The sequence below is a fragment of the Lissotriton vulgaris genome, chromosome 8, assembly GCF_964263255.1.
Source record: "Lissotriton vulgaris chromosome 8, aLisVul1.2, whole genome shotgun sequence".
Taxonomy (NCBI): domain Eukaryota; kingdom Metazoa; phylum Chordata; class Amphibia; order Caudata; family Salamandridae; genus Lissotriton; species Lissotriton vulgaris.
In genome coordinates this window covers 534762997-534783956 of record NC_141696.1, presented here as the reverse complement: position 1 = coordinate 534783956, position 20960 = coordinate 534762997, and the positions used below count along the sequence as shown (strand labels likewise).

Below are 20960 nucleotides of genomic sequence, written 5' to 3'. Positions count from 1 at the left end.
TCTCACCCAGTCAAGACATCAGGGCTTAATCCAACACCGTTTTTTAGCTCACTGCACCATCCCAGCTCAGAACCAAACTACCAAGACAATTCATTCACTGGGAAGGAAACAAGCTTCCGGGGACCGGTTTCCGGCATTTCAGCCGTCTTCGGCCCGGCTTGCTTGAATCCTGATGGTGCAATGAGCAAGGGACTCACGTCTGAGTATACCCTTCCACGCTTATGGTGGACAAAATAATTAAACAACAGGGGGTGGTGATGGACAGAGTTTCTAAATTAAGCAGAATACTCTCACCCAGTAAAGAGATCAGGGCTTAATCCAACACCGTTTTTTAGCTCACTGCACCATCCCAGCTCAGAACCTGGCTATATGCAAATTAGTCTGTCCCTGGCCCAGTGCATCATGGGAACAGGGCAAACCAAACTACCAAGTCAATTCATTCACTGGGAAGGAAACAAGCTTCCGGGGACCGGTTTCTGGCATTTCAGCCGTCTTGCTTAAATCCTGATGGTGCAATGAGCAAGGGACTCACGTCTGAGTATACCCTTCCACGCTTATGGTGGACAAAATAATTAAACAACAGGGGGTGGTGATGGACAGAGCTTCTGAATTAAGCAGAATACTCTCACCCAGTCAAGACATCAGGGCGTAATCCAACACCGTTTTTTAGCTCACTGCACCATCCCAGCTCAGAACCTGGCTATATGCAAATTAGTCTGTCCCTGGCCCAGTGCATCATGGGAACAGGGCAAACCAAACTACCAAGCCAATTCATTCACTGGGAAGGAAACAAGCTTCCGTGGACCGGTTTCTGGCATTTCGGCCGTCTTCGGCCCGGCCTGCTTGAATCCTGATGGTGCAATGAGCAAGGGACTCACGCCTGAGTATACCCTTCCACGCTTATGGTGGACAAAATAATTAAACAACAGGGGGTGGTGATGGACAGAGTTTCTGAATTAAGCAGAATACTCTCACCCAGTCAAGAGATCAGGGCTTAATCCAACACCGTTTTTTAGCTCACTGCACCATCCCAGCTCAGAACCTGGCTATATGCAAATTAGTCTGTCCCTGGCCCAGTGCATCATGGGAACAGGGCAAACCAAACTACCAAGCCAATTCATTCACTGGGAAGGAAACAAGCTTCCGGGGACCGGTTTCTGGCATTTCAGCCATCTTCGGCCCGGCTTGCTTGAATCCTGATTGTGCAATGAGCAAGGGACTCACGTCTGAGTATACCCTTCCACGCTTATGGTGGACAAAATAATTAAACAACAGGGTGTGGTGATGGACAGAGTTTCTGAATTAAGCAGAATACTCTCACCCAGTCAAGAGATCAGGGCTTAATCCAACACCGTTTTTTAGCTCACTGCACCATCCCAGCTCAGAACCTGGCTATATGCAAATTAGTCTGTCCCTGGCCCAGTGCATCATGGGAACAGGGCAAACCAAACTACCAAGCCAATTCATTCACTGGGAAGGAAACAAGCTTCCGGGGACCTGTTTCTGGCATTTCAGCCGTCTTCGGCCCGGCTTGCTTGAATCCTGATGGTGCAATGAGCACGCTTATGGTGGACAAAATAATTAAACAACAGGGGGTGGTGATGGACAGAGTTTCTGAATTAAGCAGAATACTCTCACCCAGTCAAGAGATCAGGGCTTAATCCAACACCGTTTTTTAGCTCACTGCACCATCCCAGCTCAGAACCTGGCTATATGCAAACTAGTCTGTCCCTGGCCCAGTGCATCATGGGAACAGGGCAAACCAAACTACCAAGCCAATTCATTCACTGGGAAGGAAACAAGCTTCCGGGGACCGGTTTCTGGCATTTCAGCCGTCTTCGGCCCGGCTTGCTTGAATCCTGATGGTGCAATGAGCAAGGGACTCACGTCTGAGTATACCCTTCCGCGCTTATGGTGGACAAAATAATATAGTTTGCCAGAAACCGGTCCCCGGAAGCTTGTTTCCTACCCAGTGAAAAAATTGGATTGGTAGTTTGGTTTGCCCTGTTCCCATGATGCACTGGGCCAGGGACAGACTAATTTGCATATAGCCAGGTTCTGAGCTGGGATGGTGCAGTGAGCTAAAAAACGGTGTTGGATTAAGCCCTGATCTCTTGACTGGGTGAGAGTATTCTGCTTAATTCATAAACTTTGTCCATCACCACCCCCTGTTGTTTAATTATGTCTCATGGATCTGGCATATCAACAAAGTTGATCACACGTCCCATGCAAGATTATGATATACATGATTATATACACACTAATGAGTACATGACATAGGTTCTGAAAATTATGTTGATCATTTTAGGGATTACAGTATACGATATTTATTCCCCATTTTGCAGCCTCAAAAGGAGCATTTACAGATATGAGGTTTGTCATATACTCAACACAATCATCATTTTAAACACGGTGACTCTACATATTGTGATCCTGACCTGGTTTGACCTCTTTGAAGGTCCCATGTTTCTATTTGAAATACAATTGTATGCACTAGTCATTTCCTCATTATTTCAATACCAACATTAGAGCATGCTGTCACTTTAACTCCATGATAACCATAGACATGATATCCACAATTATTGTTTCAAGTGTGGGGTTTATGTGTAATTTATATACGACACCAATTTTTTCATTTGCACATAGTCACTTTATTGATGGATACAAATGTACTGTGGCCCCCAGTACTTTAGTTCTGGTTTTCAGTGAATGTGATGAATTTTGGATATTGAGCCATATTTTGCGCCTGCGGCTGAGGAGTATGTCTGTGACAGCTGCATTGCACATTACCATATCAAACTCATCATAATATCTTTGTGTTACAAAATGATATGTGATTGACTGGTGTTTATTGAGGTTTGTGCACAGGGTATATTTTAAAATAACTATTCGCCCTAATTTTTTTTTACAGAGGTATTAACATCATGTACTTCATTTATTTACTAATTATGTACAGAAAGTTACATTGGATTTGGACTTTCCCTTTCCGATGGGCTGTACAGATTGTAAACATTTATTATCACTCACATATTTATTACTACTTTGTAGCAATTTGAATTACTCAAGAATGTCAAAAGGCAAGTCGAAGTCGTGAGCGCCAGGGGGATTTGAAGTATCTGTTCTACTGGTTTCAACGTAGGGCAGTGCAATAGCTTTCTGACTGTTTTTAAACGCTTTGGTGAAGGGGAATGGGTTGTCCAGTGGAGGGTGCAAGCCAAAACACGTGGACACGCGGTTTATTGTGTTTCGTGCTTTTTTAAAATATTTTCTATAGAATAAATTTAACAACTACACTTCCTTGCTGGGGTCCTGTGCTCTCTGTGATGTGATCCTCCATATGGTGCGGCGGTTGTCGGTCATTGAAAGTCCCAGAGAAGTGAGCTAGATAGATGGATATAGCGATGGATATATAGATGAATATATATATATATATATATATATATATATATATATATATATATATATATGACACCAACTTCCTTCGTGGATACCTTTGTGAACAAAGAACGAAAGAACCAAGCCCAAACTCCGTATTTCCATGTGAATTAAATTTATTTAGTCACTAGCAGCCCGTCCCGACGTTGTCCGGGAGCAAAAGGCTGCTTCAGGGCCCCCGCCCGCCCCGCAGAAGAGTTGTCTGTGCAAGTCCTGGCCCTGTTTAACTGATTTGGCCCACTTGTGTTATTTTTTTAATTCGTATGTATTGTTTTCCACGTTTTATGTTGTCCGCAAGATGTGAGGAAAGTGTCATGTCACCTGTTTAATGTTTTTTTTTCGTTTTTTGTGTTCGTTTTTGTATCCCTTCAAAGAAGTTTCCCTTTCGTTTTGTCAATTGTGTGGTGAAGTCCTGGCAGTGCTCGAGTGATTATGGGCAGTTGTGTTATTTTCGTTATTCGTATGTCTTATTGTAAGCGTTTTATCTTGTCCGCAAGATGTGAGGAAAGTCTCGTGAATGTGCAGTCGATTGCGTTTCTCCGTTAAGAAATGTCAGCTTTTTTTGTTCGTGTTTACCCCCCTGTGACGTCGTTGGTCAATGGCCAATGGTTAAAGACTATTTTTTGGTAAGCCGAAGTTGTGTGTGTGTTTTCTTTATTGCGTTGTGATTGGTGTAGTATGTGATTAATCCTGCCTCCTGTGTGGCGTCATTTGACACTCCTCGTCGATGGTAGGCCCGCCCGGTTTTTAATGCGAAGGCGTCAATGTTAGCTGGGTAACTGCAACGAATGTGTGTATATTTCTTATAGCGCGCACCTCTGCTGTTTTTGTATATTGGTGTTACTTCGCTGTATGTGTGAATTTAAATTCATTGAAAGCGCATTTCTGCTGTATGTGTTGGGATTTGCAAATGTTTGTTAGAAATTCATTGAAAGCGCATTTCCGCTCTATGTCTGCATGTTGTGCGTTCTAAATTCAGTGTAAGCGCATTTCCGCTCTATGTGTGCATATGTAAATGTGTTGTGAAGTCGCTTGGCCTATGTTTGTTATGTGCACTTGGCACGGCCCTGTAAACGCCCACATTTGTTGTTTGAGATGCCCACGGCCACGCCCCGAGGGACTACTTTACCACTTTTGGCGTTTTTGCTTTTTTAATGTATATGGTGTACATATCTATAGCCTATGTCCTTCTGCCACATCTCCCCTTTCAAATGGTGTATTGGGTGTAGTGATTGGTGCATTACTTTTGTAGTTTACCTGGCTCAAAGGTTTGTGTTCTCTCTTTATAATAGTAGTATAGATAAATCGGCAGTCCTGCCCGATGCGTTTCGGAGCCCAGCTCCTTGGTCACGGGTCATTATTTAGTTGTTTCAATAAAGTATATATAAAAAAAACACCAGTGTGGACATCACAAAAAATCGACATAAACATAGGACTACTGCACCACATCAGTAGGTAAGGAAACATGTGCGCCATTTTGTAGTATTCCATTCCCTATTCCAAAGCATGATTTATATCAGTCTCATATTGGTAAAATATAATTACAATTCATTGAGTGGAATTAATTATGGCAAAATAATATGACCAATGTAAATTGATGTACTTTACATTTAGAATTCAGTTTTTAGAGAAATTATTCAATTTCCAATTAATCCATTGGTGGTCAAACATATTATATTATATAAATTTGTCAATTCAGCCCCAGTGGGCTGAATTTCAATACTTACATTTACTTACCTATGTCCTTGAGATGTAATATCGCCCGATATAAAATCTGGAATACCTATCTGCGATGTAAGGATCCCTGATGTACTTCCAGCAATGTAATGACTTCCAATTCAGTGCATGTGATGTAATGACTCTCAATGTACTGGTTTGGGGGTACACCAATTTTAGCCTCATGGTCAAAAGACAATGTGAGCTGTGGCTCATTGAATGCTTTTTAGAGACACGCATGTGATTCAGCAAATTAACACTCATAGGTGACATCTGCTGTGTCGCGAAGGTCAGGAGTTTGAATCTCCACAAGGAGACGTGCCTAGCCATCCTCTGAAGGCAGAAAATGGGATATCTTACATTTCGTAACAGTTATACATTTTATTTACTGCACCTAGATATGGGAGAATTGCGGTACGAAACGTTTTGTGAAAAGCAAGTAATGTTTTAAACATTATTAATATTGGTAAAAAAACTACCCGTTTGGCATGGATTTTTAGATCTTGCCTACAAACATCTTTAGCTGTCTAGTCAGCCGCCTGTGTTCCAAAAAATCATTGTAAAAATGGTTATACATAAATATATACATACAGGGGTTTTCAGTCATCACTCTTCTTATTTTTTAGTAGCTTGTTTTATTTAGCATCAGTTATAAACCGTTAGACAAAGGATACATACATAGTAAAAACAAAAAACACCTTAATATCCATCACTGATTCATCACTTCTCAGATGTCAATAATATAGCATAAGAAGCAAGCAAGATTAGCAGGTCTCCACTGGTCCTTAGTTCAAACCAATCTTATCCTACTATTTCAAGCCAATTCGCTTACTCTGTGCTACATTACTGTCTCAAATCTTCCCCTGCCTATGATCAAAACTTCTCCTCCTTAGCATAATTCCTAATCATTAAAGAATAACACTTTCCTATTACTCCCCCATCCACATCTGCTACCATTACCCCTATCTTTCTGCCTCTACACTGCAGTCTCATCTTACAGACCACACTAGTTTGGACAATTCTCCATTATTATCTCCTTGTGTATATTTACCAATTTTTGTTCAGAATGATCAGCCCTCTTAATTCATTGGTCTGTTGAAGTGGCATTCACATTTTCTTCTTCACACCACAGGTTACAGCCTGAGGCAGGCCACCCTACTTCAGCCATTTGAGCTCTTCACTGCGACTGTTGGCATATTGTTTGTGCACATGTGCTTATTCCCCTAAAAGTCCAGTTTAGTGCCAAGGCTGGTGGAACAATATCTCCTTTTTTCTCCAAAGTCTGTAATTTACTCCATACAGCATTTTACATTTAACACATACTGAATATGTTTACCAAAGAAAGAAAGAACACAAATTTCAGGTTACCAAGACTAAACCTACTGACTTTACTAACACTTGTTTGAATAATGTCAGCCGTGACTTTTCTCAGAACGGAAGCTCTCCAGCATCATGGATGTCGCTGGGCCTGTTGCAGGCTGAGAGTATTTTATGGGGGGCATGGAGTTTTACAGGAATACTAATTTAATACACTACTTGGCACTATATGACTCAATTTTTTCTACAAATACCTTCCAACTTCTGTGCTCAATGCTTGGTTTTTCCAATCCAGACAAAAAAATCAATTTGCTAATTAAAGATTTGTGTCATGATGTTGATCTTAGTGAAAAGACATCATCCTTCTACCTTTTTTTCTGTGTTATTTTTTGCAGTTACGAAAAACAGACGAAAGTTACTTGTGCCCCCGGTAATTCCAGCAACTCTGGTTCCACCCCCAACTCTGGTTCCAAACCTACCTCGGGTTCCAACACTAATTCTGATTCCAGCACCAGCTCGGGTAACCCTATGTCATCCATTACTACCAAATCTACCGGTTATGATGTTACAAGGAGCAAGTCAACCATGCGCATCACATCCACTTCTGAAAATGCGGGTAAATATGAATGTTGGAGGGAAACACATGCCAGTATTTTTCAAAAGTTATGTTAATTTTTCAAACAATCTGTTACAAATATCCGTTTGAAACAACTTTATTCTACAGAACTGCAGTAGCTGTGTTTTTTAGTTGTGAATTGCTTTGAGTCAGACCACGTACAATGAGCTTGGAACATGCTAGTTTTTGACTTGTTGGTATCATTTGTTTGGTTCATAATGTTGGTGTATTGGTGCGTTAGTATATCGGAGTACTGTGCTAATGCTTTTTTGGGTTTTCTTGTGTTGTTGGTTTGCTGGTGTTGTTGTGTATTGTTGTGCAGTACCTCAACTACAGCTTGTCTGGTTATACATACACAAATACACTTGTCCCATAATACAACTATCACAAACAAACTTTCATGATGCAGTGGTGAAAGGCGTTTCGCGTACTAGCCCAATAACCCACATAACATTATAAAGGTTCTGTTAGAAATGGGATTTCTGGTTGGCTGAGGCTTGTTCCAAAGCCAGGCAGCAACCATCGGGGAACAGCGCTTACAACGCAACTTTTACCACGCAGTACCTTTACCACGCAACTTTTCAAACGCAAGTTGTTACAACGACTTGCGCTGAGGGGCGCTGTAGGATAGGGAATAGTTTAATTTACTATCCAAAACCTTCCCTACTATCCACGGGGACTGGAGTTGGAATAGTAAATTAAACTATTCACTATCCAGCGCCCCCCAACTCAAGTCGTTGTAACGACTTGCGTTGTAAAACCTGCGTGGTAAAGGCATGTGTTGTAAAAGCATGCATAGTAACGACATACATCCAAACCATCACTCTAGTCAGGGTAAGGGGGAAACACACTGTAGATAACCCCTGCTCACCCCCTTGGTAGCTTGGCACGAGCAGACAGGCTTATCCCCAAGGCAATGTGTAAAGTATTTGCACTAACACTCACAGTAACACAGTGAAATACCACAAATGAACACAACAGTTATTATAAAAATAACAATATCTTTATATAGCTTAGGCAGATCAAAACAACATAAAAATCACATATACTCTCCACATCTTCTAAAACAGTTATCTGGTGGATAAAGTTCACTCTGGTAATGTTCTCTTTGTGACAAACGTATTGGTATGCACCAAAAATACTTGTGTGCTCTCTTTGTTACAGAATTAACTTGTAGCACTGTTCATGGTCTTTATCTATCTCAGAGAGTTCACTTGTTCGAAACCAGGTTTCCTAACGACAGGAGAAATAAGAAATGCTCTCTTCTGTGGTACCGCTCTGGGGAAGTGTGGTCAAAGTGCCCTACAAAGCGTTTCTAGCTTTAGTGGCCCTTCCCTCCAGTTCACTCTCCGGTAGAACTGGTGCTTCTGTAAAAGGTGAGGCCCCAGCGGTACTGGTAGTTGGGAGGGCTGCCTTTCACGCTTACTTTGGCTCCCGATGGCCCCGCTGCACTTGTAGCCACCCCAGTGTGCTCGCACAGTCACCCGTGGCCCCCACCAGTTCCAGGCTTCGCAGACTCCCACTCTACTGCAAGCCTTACCTGGGAGCTGATGTTTCCACTGCCCCAGGTGCCTCGGTCGGATTACAGCTGCTGCATTGAACGAGGCGGCCTTTCAGGTTTGGCGGAGCGGAGCAGTCTTCTGGATTCTGAGCCCGCTCTCTTCCTTGGTTCTGCGCTGACGTCCTGCTGGGCAACTCACACACACCACAGCTGGGTGACGCAGAAGAGTCTCATGCCCAAGCAACTCCTCGCAGTGGGGTCTGCTGCGGCACTGGCTTCTCTGTTTACCCTGGTGATCACCGGCTGCAGACACGGGCCAGCAGCGGTGAATCCCACACAGCTCCTCGCAGCTGACTGCCTTTCTGCTTACTTAGGCAATCACTGGCTGTAGGCACGAGCCGGCGGCAGTGAATCCCACACAGCTCCTCGCAGCAAAGATCACGGAGATAGTCACAGGCGTCTGCTTGCAGGAAATGAAGGAAAGCCCTCCTCAGTAACCTGGGCTCCTTGTAGTACACTACCTGGGTATAAGCGCACGCACACAGAGCTTCTTGGAATCTTGGAAAATTTTGTGACCCCGTGTTTCGGTAACAGGAGACCAGCTCTCCTCATGCCCTTGGAGACTCTTAGGACACAGCACAAAGCAAAGTCCTTCCTTCAAGCAGGTGGGGGGAACACTGCACAGAGCAAAGTCCCCTGCCCCCTTCCTTAGTAGTAACACATAGTGTAGGTCAGCCCCAGTACACACAGCAAGGGCAGTCTTCCTTTCCAGTCTCTGCAGCTGATCTTCTTTGGCAGGGATTCCTCTTGTTGGCAAAAGTAGTCTAATGTTCAGGGGTTTCAGCTCTCGTATTTATAGCCCAAAAGTATTTGTTCTTCGTGTGTGAGGGGTCCTGGACCCAATCCAAACCAGTTCAGGGTGCATTATGCCAGTGCACCTCTCTTTCCTTTGTGATTGTGGGGCAGGGCCATCAGACACACCGTAGGAGGTGGAGCCAGCATTGTGGAAGGCAGGCACAGTCCTATTCAGACCCAGGTGTAACTTATCTCATTACTCCAAATGCAGATAGGTCTATTCAGGCTAGTGCTGACTCACCCAGCCTCCTGCAGCTACCCCAAGCCCCTGTCATTCACAAACCAGACAGTCAATACACAAACAGGCAGAGGCACACAGAGAGATTGAATAAGAAAACAGCCACTTTCCAAAAGTGCTATTTTCAAACACAGAATTTGAAAACCATCCTCCCTAAAAGATGTGTACACTGGCCAGGACAACATGGCAGGGCAGTTAGCAACAGCACACAGGCACTGCGGTGGCAGGCCTGAGCCACCATTTAAGGGCCACTCATGTGGGCGGCACAATCAGTGCTGCAGGCCCACTAGTAGTATTTGAATTACCAGCCCTGGTACACTCAGTGCCCTTTACTAGGGACCTTACTGGTAAAACAAATATGCCAATCGTGGATAACCAATCATCATATCAATTTACCGGGAGAGCATATGCACTTTAGTGCTGATCAGCAGTGGTAAAGTGCCCAGAGTCCTATAGCCAACAACCCCAGGTCAGAAAAAACATGGGAGGAAGAAGCAAAAAGTTTGTGGACAACCCTGCAAAAAGAGCCATTTTCAACAGGTTCCTAAATCCATCCTACGTTGTGGGAAGCAGTTCCCCCTAAAAGATGCCATTACAGGAGGGCACATCATTTTGCTGTATTGTCCTTTCGCAGTTGCAGGTGAGCCACATTAGGAGGGAGTGCTTCATGGTTGTACAGCTAAGTTTTTTTTATAGATCACAAGGCATCAAAGTAACTAGAAGTATTGGATTCCTTTGGTCAGCGTATTTCTTCTCGATATATCTGGGGAGAAAACCTTCATAAGGACCTCAGTGCAACTTCTATCTCCGTGTATGATTGTTACAACAGGCCTAGGAAAAAAGTATAGGAAAGCTGAGTTTTTATGCTAGCTTTCAAGAAAGGTTCCCAGTCCACCCCAATTGTGAACAAATGATTGTCAAAACTCATTAAAGCATTACTTTTGTTTGCCTTTTGGCCACTCGATTGACCATTTACATTAATACTTACAACATGGCATGGACCAGTTTTCCGCATGGCCAAATAGTGTTCTACATGTGACTGAGATAGTGGTTGTGGCCAATAGAATTTGGGGCCTAATGTAAATGAGACTGCATCTCCACCATACATAATTATGAATTATTCCTTCTTTTCCACTGTGTACAGTGCATAGGTTTCAGTAAATAGAACAAAATGCATAGTTCTGACTATTGGAGGCAACATTCCTTGCTTGACTTAAATTGTCCCTCTTCGGAAATGTGAAGTGTGATTTTACAGTGTTAAGAATGCTGCAACAGATGCAATGTTTTTCTGACCCCACCCCTCCCCTTCCACTGCTTGGAAAGGAAGGTAGGTGTGTCTAAAGCATCGTCTAATATATTTGACAAGGACAGGTGCAATGTGAATGGTGCATCCTGCGGATGTATGACTGAGTATGTAAGCTGTGAAAGGTTGTTCAATTTTAGCAAAAGAACTGTGGGTGAGAATATCAGAGAGTGCTGCCCAAAAAGCAGCCTTGTCAACCTTGCACTATTTCACCTACGTGAGAGTTGTGGCAGAGAACATCTCTGTTTAGGACCACTCTTGACTGGAGTAGGCTCACATTTTGAAGTATGTGCCAACCCTTGGTGGACCCAAGCCCTGGACGGTGATCTGGCACTAGGCTACGGCTGAGATAATATCAAGCAGATTCCCCAGGATCATACATGCCTGAGCTCATCCTGAATTATTAAAAAGGGATGAGTGGTTGCGGAAGGAGAGAATATTCCAGTACCTGCACAGGCTGATTTCTGTGTAGTCAGTAAGTGTGAGGCATACTGCAAATCATCACTGTCAGAGCTATCGACCCAGGTGGGTGAGTTAAGGACAGTGGGTAGAATTAATGTTCGCACACAGCCATTGGCATGATTTCGAGAAGGGACTTCTAGGCATAGGCTGTTGTTTAGGTTGACCCGTAAGGGGCATTGGAATTAGTAACTCCACACATGCTTGAATATATGGGTTTCCAATTCACAATTAGTTGGGCTACTGCTCCAGAGAAGGTGTAGGGCTATGCACTACTAGGGAAGAAGACTGTGTCCCTATCTCTAATCATGAGATTCTTACCAAGTAGATGTGTTAGCCACAGATGTTACGTTTCCCAAATGAGAGGTTATGTCTACCCGTCTTTCTACATAGCTGTGGCCTGTACATATCATCTACTTATTACCTGCTGCAACAATGGCTTGTGTAAAAAAATCCTTTTATCATTTTCAGATGTGTATAGGCAGCTTCCTGTTCACTAATAACAAGATGGAGCCACTAAGTATTTTTGTGAGAATGAAAATAGTTTATGACCTAGAAATACATGATGCATGCCGGCCAATACATGCGGTCCTTGTAATGTACAGGATAACGCAAAAACCTAGATTTGCTGACAGAGGTCGATAATTATCACAAAAGTTAGTAACTAAGGCTACACAGACTTCAATGATTTGGTATGGACTAAGGCAACTCCATGTTAGACAGTAATATTTATGAGGCAGTTGATGATTCATCTGATGCAAATGCTCAAGGATGCTGTGATCCTCACCCTGGCAGGCAAGCATACACAATACATTGGTAATTGAAAAAGAGGTTAAGTTAAGGAAATATGACACCAGATAATGACTTACTAGTGTTTGAAACGATAAAGTACGGGAAATGTCTCTAGACACTGACTTGTTTGTATTTTTCTACAGAAGAAAACCTTGATGACTTGAATGACTTACTGAATTCCACCAACCTTAATGCTTCAATTGTTGACCAAGTTTTGTCCCGTATGGAAAGTATTGTAGCAGGAAACATACAGCCGAAAATGGCAGGCATGTTGGTTGGTGTGGTGAGCAACTTTCTGAACGTTGCACCGGTTCTCCTGGCCCCAGTTTCACAACGGTATGTCCTTATGTGACGTCCTTTCAGAATTTCTTGTCAAAATATTAAAAGATGTATGTAATGTTGGCTAATTGTATAATGCTTTATGTGACCCTTACGATTACCTCTAAGACCTGTTGGCAGGGACAAGAGAGCTCGAAAAGAAGGGACCAGGAGAGTGTAAAAGATGAACAGCAAGGAGGAATGAAGGAGAGCTATGAATAGTGTGGGTTTCCCAAAATGCTAGCACCTCACAAAATGTAGCAATACTGCATTTTCAGCAGCAAGCCTTAGGCATCCCGCCAGCAGATATAGAGGGAGAACTGAATACAAGAAGAGAAACAGAACTTTTGACTGAGGCTAAAAGAGGTTATAGCTTAAAAAGCCTGGTCTTTATAAGATGTAAAACTCATCACATTTAGTTCAGTGTGTAGACACGGGGTAAATCATTACAGTCTTTGGTGTAGTGATGGAAACAGATCTAGCACCTTAAATCACTGATAGGGTTTTAAGCACCAGAAAAGGGGATTTGAAGGAGCACAATATTCGATCCTGGGTATACCATAGGAATTTAGAAATCAGACGTTCAAGGGTCTTTTGGTGCACAAACGTATGTAGAATTGTCACAGCTTTGAAAGAGACCCTGCGGCGGATGGGAAGCCAGTGTAGAGATCCAAGCATCGGGGTAAGGGGCTCTTGTCTCGAGAGGCCGATGGCAAGCTAGGCATCAACATTAATCATTAGCTGAAGGGTATAAAAATCACCAAATCTCTAGTCTCCTAGAGTCTAATTATTCTGTGGAGGGGATAGGGTTTTTTAGGATATTAGATTATTTCCCCCTTGCTTACACATTCATCACAAAAGGGTACCTATAATTCAATTCACTTCAAAATTACTTTATACGGTTACTGTACAAAGTAAACCATAAAGCACAGTTCATAAAATCGCATTAAAAAATCCCTAGGGTTCTTTTTCTTATTTGACAAATATACATATTATTATATCACAATTGATTTCTGTTGTATAAAAACATTTTTTAAAGCAGTAATAGAGGCAATGGTATATTCATTATCAAGATATTGTAATGCCAGAAATGCCGGACGACATTGTCTCAGTCCCTGTCATTTTAACACTGGCCTGATCTATCTTTTTCTGGGAATGAGATGCAATTTACAAAAAAACAGGATATGTAGGGAAGATTGTGAAGAAACTTCGTCACACGGGCATTTACATAAGATTCTGGACCAATCGTTACGTTCAGGAAAGCTTAGCGCTCTATGGATAATGTTCAATCTAAAGCGCGTTAACAGAAATCTCTCATAATCGCTGGTAACTAGTGAAACATATGGTTGTATGTTATCGAAGGCCAGGGTAAGATAATGTGACTGGACCATTGGTTTCTTCATTTCAGACAAAGATTTCATTTCGCTCAGGTACCTCATACAACTGACCTTAAGTTTGTTTCTAGTCAAATTACACATGGTATGTGGGTCCTTATAGTTTTCTTGAAGTCCCAGACAACCCAAGAATTTTTTAACATATTCCAGCCATCTGATATGTTTTACGCCCTCCAGCCCCAGAATATCTTTTAAAATTTGGCGATTAAAAGCAGTCCACACCCTATGCCAAAGAAGGACTGGCTGAATCTTAATCACATCCTTCAGATAGGGCAGACCAAGTTCAGTGTGGCAATTAAAATTAGGTGTACTGTCAGGTACTGATAAAAGGAATTTGAGGAATGTGTTTTCTACAGTCTGTAATAATTTTACGTTAGCAATGCCCCATATGCCAGCTCCATAAGTGGCAATCGCAACACATTTCGCTTTATAAATGTGAAGTAATTACCCTGGAGATCGTTTACCCAATTTGCAACTACAATTGGATAATACCATCACTGATTTGCTGAACAACAGCCTTCTTAATCCGACTGCCCTAGTCCAAGTACCTGCTTGATCAAATAAAATTCCTAAATAGGAAAACGTTTTGGTGCATTCTATAGCCTTACTGTAGATAAAAATACTCTTGCTCTTTTAAAGAGACCCGTTGCCGCAGATCATTGCAAATGTTTTTGTACAGTTTGTCAGCCCCAGGCTAGACATAAAATTAGTAAAAGAAGTAACTAACCTTTGAAGGAGGCAGAGAGGCATGCGGGCCATAAGGACTGCATCATCTGCATATAAGAGTGCAGGAATAGGGTAGCCTATAACAATATTCATCCAGTCACCACCTTTGTGTTTCCTTAATGTCCAGTAATGTCAGAGTCTTGGTAGGATGACAGACAAAACGTAACACATACACATTCCTACTTGCCAGTTATTGTGGCATACATTTATTAATGCCCTTAGTAGCACTAAATAATACCCTACTGGACATGCCCCTATAGTCAAATTCATTCCAAGGGTACCATAATCCTGGTAAACCTATTTGTCCACTGCTCTGTCCCACACCGACATAACTGGGCACAACATTGAGGAAACACAAATAATTGTATAGGGCATCTACAAGAGTCCAGACGAAAGCCCCTGAACCATAGTGGCCTAACGACGAGGGCTGAAACATGTTGACTTTAAGAATTATCACCAGTGAGAAGGAGGTGTTAATAAACTTAGCCACCTGGTTTTCCAAGTGAAGATTTGAGTAAATGTAGATACTAAGGTTATGAACTGCCATAGTAGAATGAGGTACTTGAGACCAGACAACACTGTTCCAATCGGAACCATCTGAGATGGCAAGCAGGTGTTCTTATTTGGCCGCACGAAGCTTGAGAAAGTTGATGGACATCCGCCACCAAATTATGGCCAGGCACTTGGTCAAATACTCAGCATCCTTATTGACGTTCTCTACATTGATTGATATGATAGGCTAAAGATGATCTGAGAGGATTTTGTGGTCCTGTGACCCTATTAATCTAAAGTGGGTTTTGGAATGAATTTCTTCATAGCAAAATGCAAGGATTGTCACTGTTCTTACTGTTATGATACAGAAATCACTTACTATGAATAACATGGCACTGAATTGCCGGTAGAATTTTCCATAGCTTTTGATGAGGTGAATCATATGTCACCTGGGTCCAGGCTATCCATCTTGGGAGGTCCTTGCATATTGGTGGTCATAGTTCAAGTCCTTTATACTTCAGAGAGGGTAAGAACAGTAGTGAGTAATCTGAAATGGGTGCTCTATACCATCTTCTATGGAGATAATCAGGGCTCATTCCTAGCTCCTTATTGGGTCTATCTGCGAAGTCTCGCTTGGAACAGGCATTGAGAACCTTCCGTGCTTGGCAGAGTTCTTGTTCATGCTCTTATTATGCCAATGTTATATTTTCCAGTCTTACATACTTGTTAATCATAGAAAAATCATTTGACAATAACCTTAAAGGCCATTGGCCTATGGCATATATTGGCCGAATAGCGATTGTGATGTTTGTGATGTCAATCCACAAGAAGTGTCTACATTTAGTTCCCTGTTGATGTTCTGGGATAAAAAAAAGTTTATGTAATTCCAGTAACATTTCATGAAAATCTCCTGATGGCACCCGCTTGTCAGAAACCATGTTACTACATATTTTAGTCTCCTTATTTGTCTAACGTTCTGGCGTCTGCATGTGGAACTCATGTATGGCACTGTTAGGAGGCCCCAGGATCTGATTTTGGAGCATTTATAAGATGTCGGGATCTTTTCTCCTGTAGATCTGATTTGATAGAGCTTGACCCACGATCTTGTTGTTAGTTTGCGCTAATATTAGCGTCAATGTGTTATTTCTCATGAACAGAACCGTCTAAACTTCTTTGCTATTTTTCGTCTGTGAAAGTTTATTAAACTCTGACTGGTATAACAATAGGATATTTGCTTCTGTTTGCTATAGCTGGTTGATGAGACAGAAAATGTGTGATGATGATTAGAGATAAAAAGTTTAAAAGTAAATTAAAGGCACACATGACTGCGCAAACAGCAGTCTGAATTTGAATTTTGAATGTTTAAGCTCGATTTTTCCTGGGAATTGAACGCATTAGGAAATTACATTTTGTTTCTTTGTGTTTATTAAACTTTTGAGAATTATGTTGATGAATTGTGAGCAATTATAATAGATAGTTTTGATTTTTGTTTACTCTTAACGACCTAAGCCTATATAGTTGTTACCCAATAACAAACTTTAAATACATTATTTTTACAATCATTTTGGACATTATTTTTACAATTATTTTGGACATTTCGCTTAATCCAAAAAAAATTAAATATTTCATTGAAATCATCATTCTGGTGGATATGTTTCACTTTGTGTTATGCTTTGCTAAAACTTTTTGATGTAAAATGTTCCATTTTTGACTACATCATTGCCTGATAGCGCTTTGATACGTTCAATTTAAGTTTGCACAATAGAAATATGATGAATAGAATAAATGTTGTCTCCAAGAGATTTGCCCCAAAACACATTTGTAAGTTCAAATAATTTTCTCTGACAAGGAGAAAAGCATTTTATATTAAAAAACTTTTTTTTTTTACATTTCGAACAGGATCATTACAGTTGTGGATACTGTCGGATTGAAACTAAACTTTTCGTCACAGTCAGTAAATTTTACCTCTCCCTCGCTGGTTTTGGCAGTGACCAAAATAAATGCAAGCTCCTTCAGCGAAACATCTTTTTCAGTCCAGAACTCCGGGACTTTACAGGTAACACAATTGTGTTTTTTCAACGGTTTATGTAAATGAAATTGATAGAGACATTTAAATGCCAAATGGTACAGGAAGTAATTAAAATTACAGAAGACCTGTGGCGCTAAAATAAGAGGTCACCACAAAAAACTTGATGGTGGCCATCACTAGATTTTCTTTTTACAAGAGACTTGGTCAGCTAAAGTCATATAATAAGGGATATAGTTCTGCACCTAAACGACACCCTCTACTAGCAGTCTGAAGGAAAAGGTTGAAATACATAGATCCCTACCAATATAATTATTGGAAAAGCGTTATATTTAATCACTGTAATTTGTTTTTCAGGTGAAACTCAAAAAGCAGAGACCCTTGTAATAAAGCATCCTAATTATTCATTAGAATCAATTATCATTTTTAATGTAGACACCGCAAGTGCATTTCAAAGATGCTTGTACATTTTTGAGTAAAATATTTTACCCTTATTCTTTGTGTGCAGGCTAATTTGGATACCCAAACACCGATAAACAGTTCAGGATCTATCACTCTCCCAGCATCACTACTGGATAATTTGGGAGCCCAAAGTAAAGATTGGGCTTCAAGAATACAGTTCAACTTCTTTGAGAAGGCATCTCTGTTCCAGGTACGCTTTGAAAATTGCTGTTATTAAAAACTGATTATTTCATTGGCTGGATTATTATTAAATTGATTGAATTATTCACGTGTTTTTAAAGTACACAGCGTTGCCTCTTAGAAAAAGTGTAAACAGTGAGCCAAAGAAGAGAAACTTAATTGCTAACATCTTCTGGAAGCCAGATCATGAGTTGCGTACTTTGTGGATTGTCACCCGCTTGGAGTAGTACAGAGGATGTTCCAACATAGGAAAGCAGTTTAGAAAATGAATGTTTGTAATCGTTGACTACCAATACACAACTCAAAATGTACCTTTGTCACTCAAAGCAGCAAGTGATTATATCTCCTGAACTATGGCTACCAGATGTGATGTGTTCCTGTAACTGCACATGAACAACCCATAAATCATAGCACCTACCATAGGCACTGCAGTAATTGTAACAGTTGAGCCTAGACTATGGATTAGTGATCACAGTAATTTCTCACTCTTATACATCCTATTCCACTGGAGATAAAACCAACTGAAATACAACAGAATTTACATGTATTATTCTTGGTAGCAAGAGAGTGAGGAGTGCACAATTTTGCAAAGTTCTTTGTTTGATGGTGAACACCTCTGGTTAGATTGAATTACTTTATGGCTTGTGGAATGGCACTTGTAGGAAGTATATGAACTGCAGAGATTACACTGATTGCCTAGTTTAGTGTAGTGAGGGCTTTCAGACATAGTGTCTATTCTTCACAAATAGTACCCCATTTACATCTATAAATAAGTTTAATCATAAGAAGCAGACATGGTCATTTTATTGTATTTGGTGCTTTTTTGAAGGTCTTTACTAAACAGTTGGATACAAAATGAAAACAAATTCTGTGCAACACTGTATTCTTTAGCTAGTGACATTCAGAAACCCCTTGAAATGTGTTCAGTTCTCAAGCCCACTTCACGATGTTGTAAGATCCATGCAGGTGCTTTCATATAGCAAAGAGGTTTTCCTTCAATTGTCTGTGCATTGGACAGTGTGGAAATCATTGTTTCATAACATCACTAACACACTATGCTTCAGAAGATGAGCTTTAGCATACACTGTACTTCAGCAAAAATGCATTGACTCGAACTGGAATTAAATTGTAGCTAGCAAGCTAATCAAAGTCAGGGTTGCTAGGAGCACGCGCTTCTCAATTGGAGATTTGTAAGCGAACCACGGACTGAAATTCTGGAGACATTTTATCTAGTCATTGGCCAAGTGATCAAAAGATAGCATATCACATTCAATGACATATCTGCTAATAAAAACATAATAAACTTTATCACCTTAAGGGTTAAAATATCCCATTTAATAGGAAAGAAAATGATATTTTGTAAAAGGACATTTACAGCCATTTTCTGCACTGAGGATGGCACATGGGAAAAACATTCAAACAACATATAAAGCAGTTACCTGTGAAGATATAGAGTTCTTTCAAAATTCGACAAAAGTGAAAACATGCATAATGGTCAGATAGTCAGGCAAGATAGTCAGGTATATATGCATATTTTATACCCGGGATTTACATTTCTTGGCTTTGCATTTATCAACTTTTGCTGTGCTGATCCTAGGTAGTTCATTCATGGAAAAGGCTTCTATATTTATACATATCATGTTTCCTTACTATCACTTCCTCATATCTTACATCGTGCTCATTTTTTATACAGGATCCCTCCTTGCAGAACGAATCTCTGGCCAGCTATATCATATCTGCAGCAGTCTCTAATCTCACGATCAGCAACCTTGCAACGGATGTTACTATCACACTGAGGACCAGCATACCACCAAGTGAGGTGAGAACAAATTAGCTGATAATGGAGACACATTTCTATCAACATATTGGTGGACTCTTTCACATTGATAGTACAAAGGTACAGTCCCAATACCAAAAATGCAAAGTATAATCCTTGAAAGGGAAAGCACTTTAGGCTTAGTTCAATATTACACATCGTTTTATATTGCTTCCATTTCCAAAAAATATGGATTATCTATAATATTTGTAGAATGTGACTAGTAGAAAAAAAGAAAATGCAAATAAATACAACGAAATTGGATCAGAAAGAGAAAGGAAAACAAGGATAGTATGTCTCTTCCACTACCTCTGTGTATACAATTGCAAGGCTTCTCATACACTGAAAGAAAACAAACGTTGTGTTCTCCCTCAGTAAATAGCATGCTGTCAGGTTAGCAATCCCCTACTGGTCAAAACAATACTCCATATTTTGGCTGATCCTTTTGGTTACCTCTTGTTTCCTTCTTGCCACCACAGTAATCTTTGCCATCAGACCAGAATTCTTCCTAACTTTGTCTCAAAGCATATGGCTTCTTCTTGGTTTCCTGGGATATCACTTTCTTGTCCCTGCTATTGCATGTGAGCACTAAAAGACTAACGCACTGAAGATGACTGAGGATGGAAAACAGAACTAGAGTTCAACGAGGAGAGATTATCTAGACTCACAGGTGTTATTAGGGAACTAATGGTTGAAGACCTATGCGTCATTAGGTCATAGCAAATGTGAAAATAGGGTGGATAGAAGAAATACTGGCTGAAAACAGTGTCTAGTTAGTAACAGCAAAAGGAGTCAAATAGTAGAGGCCATTTTGTCACATCGGCTTCTTCACCCATCTGCATACTGGTACAGTGAGTGTTACCACCCCACAAGAGGTGCAAGGACATACCCATAAGTCTCTGGTTCACCACTCTTGTCCTTAGCGCTCTAGGAATGTTCTGTGAAAGTTAACATGCATGAGGTTGTAGCCTTTTCTACAACCTAACTTGTTGGACGAATAAAGCACATACTCCAGGCCGACTAGGCATTTTATAATAGGAATTAAGATCCTCTTCTCCTCCAGTGTTGTCGACTGAGGACAAGAGTATGAAGACACATTGTTTGCCATAGAAGGCACTACCTTTTGTTATTCCTTCCCATATGGATGTATGTCAGTACAACGCGATCTTTTAGATCGCGGTACTTTACAGCGCTGCCATTACAACGCAAGTCGTTACAACGACTTGCGTTGGAGGGCGCGGATTGTGGAATATTATAATTTTAGATTTCAACACCAGTCCACGTAACAGTAGGGAAGGTGTTGGAATATAAAAT

At 41.0% G+C, this 20960-nt stretch overlaps 1 protein-coding gene across 4 annotated transcripts in view; it reads left to right on the top strand.

The window, feature by feature from the left end:
- ADGRG2 (adhesion G protein-coupled receptor G2) overlaps positions 1 to 20960 on the top strand; it is a 988790-nt gene that overhangs the window by 750220 nt on the left and 217610 nt on the right. For all 4 annotated transcript variants that reach the window (XM_086934346.1, XM_086934348.1, XM_086934347.1 and 1 more), the window contains 5 exons: positions 6864 to 7084; positions 12376 to 12568; positions 17062 to 17218; positions 17697 to 17840; positions 19524 to 19649. In XM_086934346.1, the coding sequence (XP_086790472.1) occupies positions 6864 to 7084; positions 12376 to 12568; positions 17062 to 17218; positions 17697 to 17840; positions 19524 to 19649 (841 nt within the window). The remainder of the gene's footprint in view (positions 1 to 6863; positions 7085 to 12375; positions 12569 to 17061; positions 17219 to 17696; positions 17841 to 19523; positions 19650 to 20960) is intronic.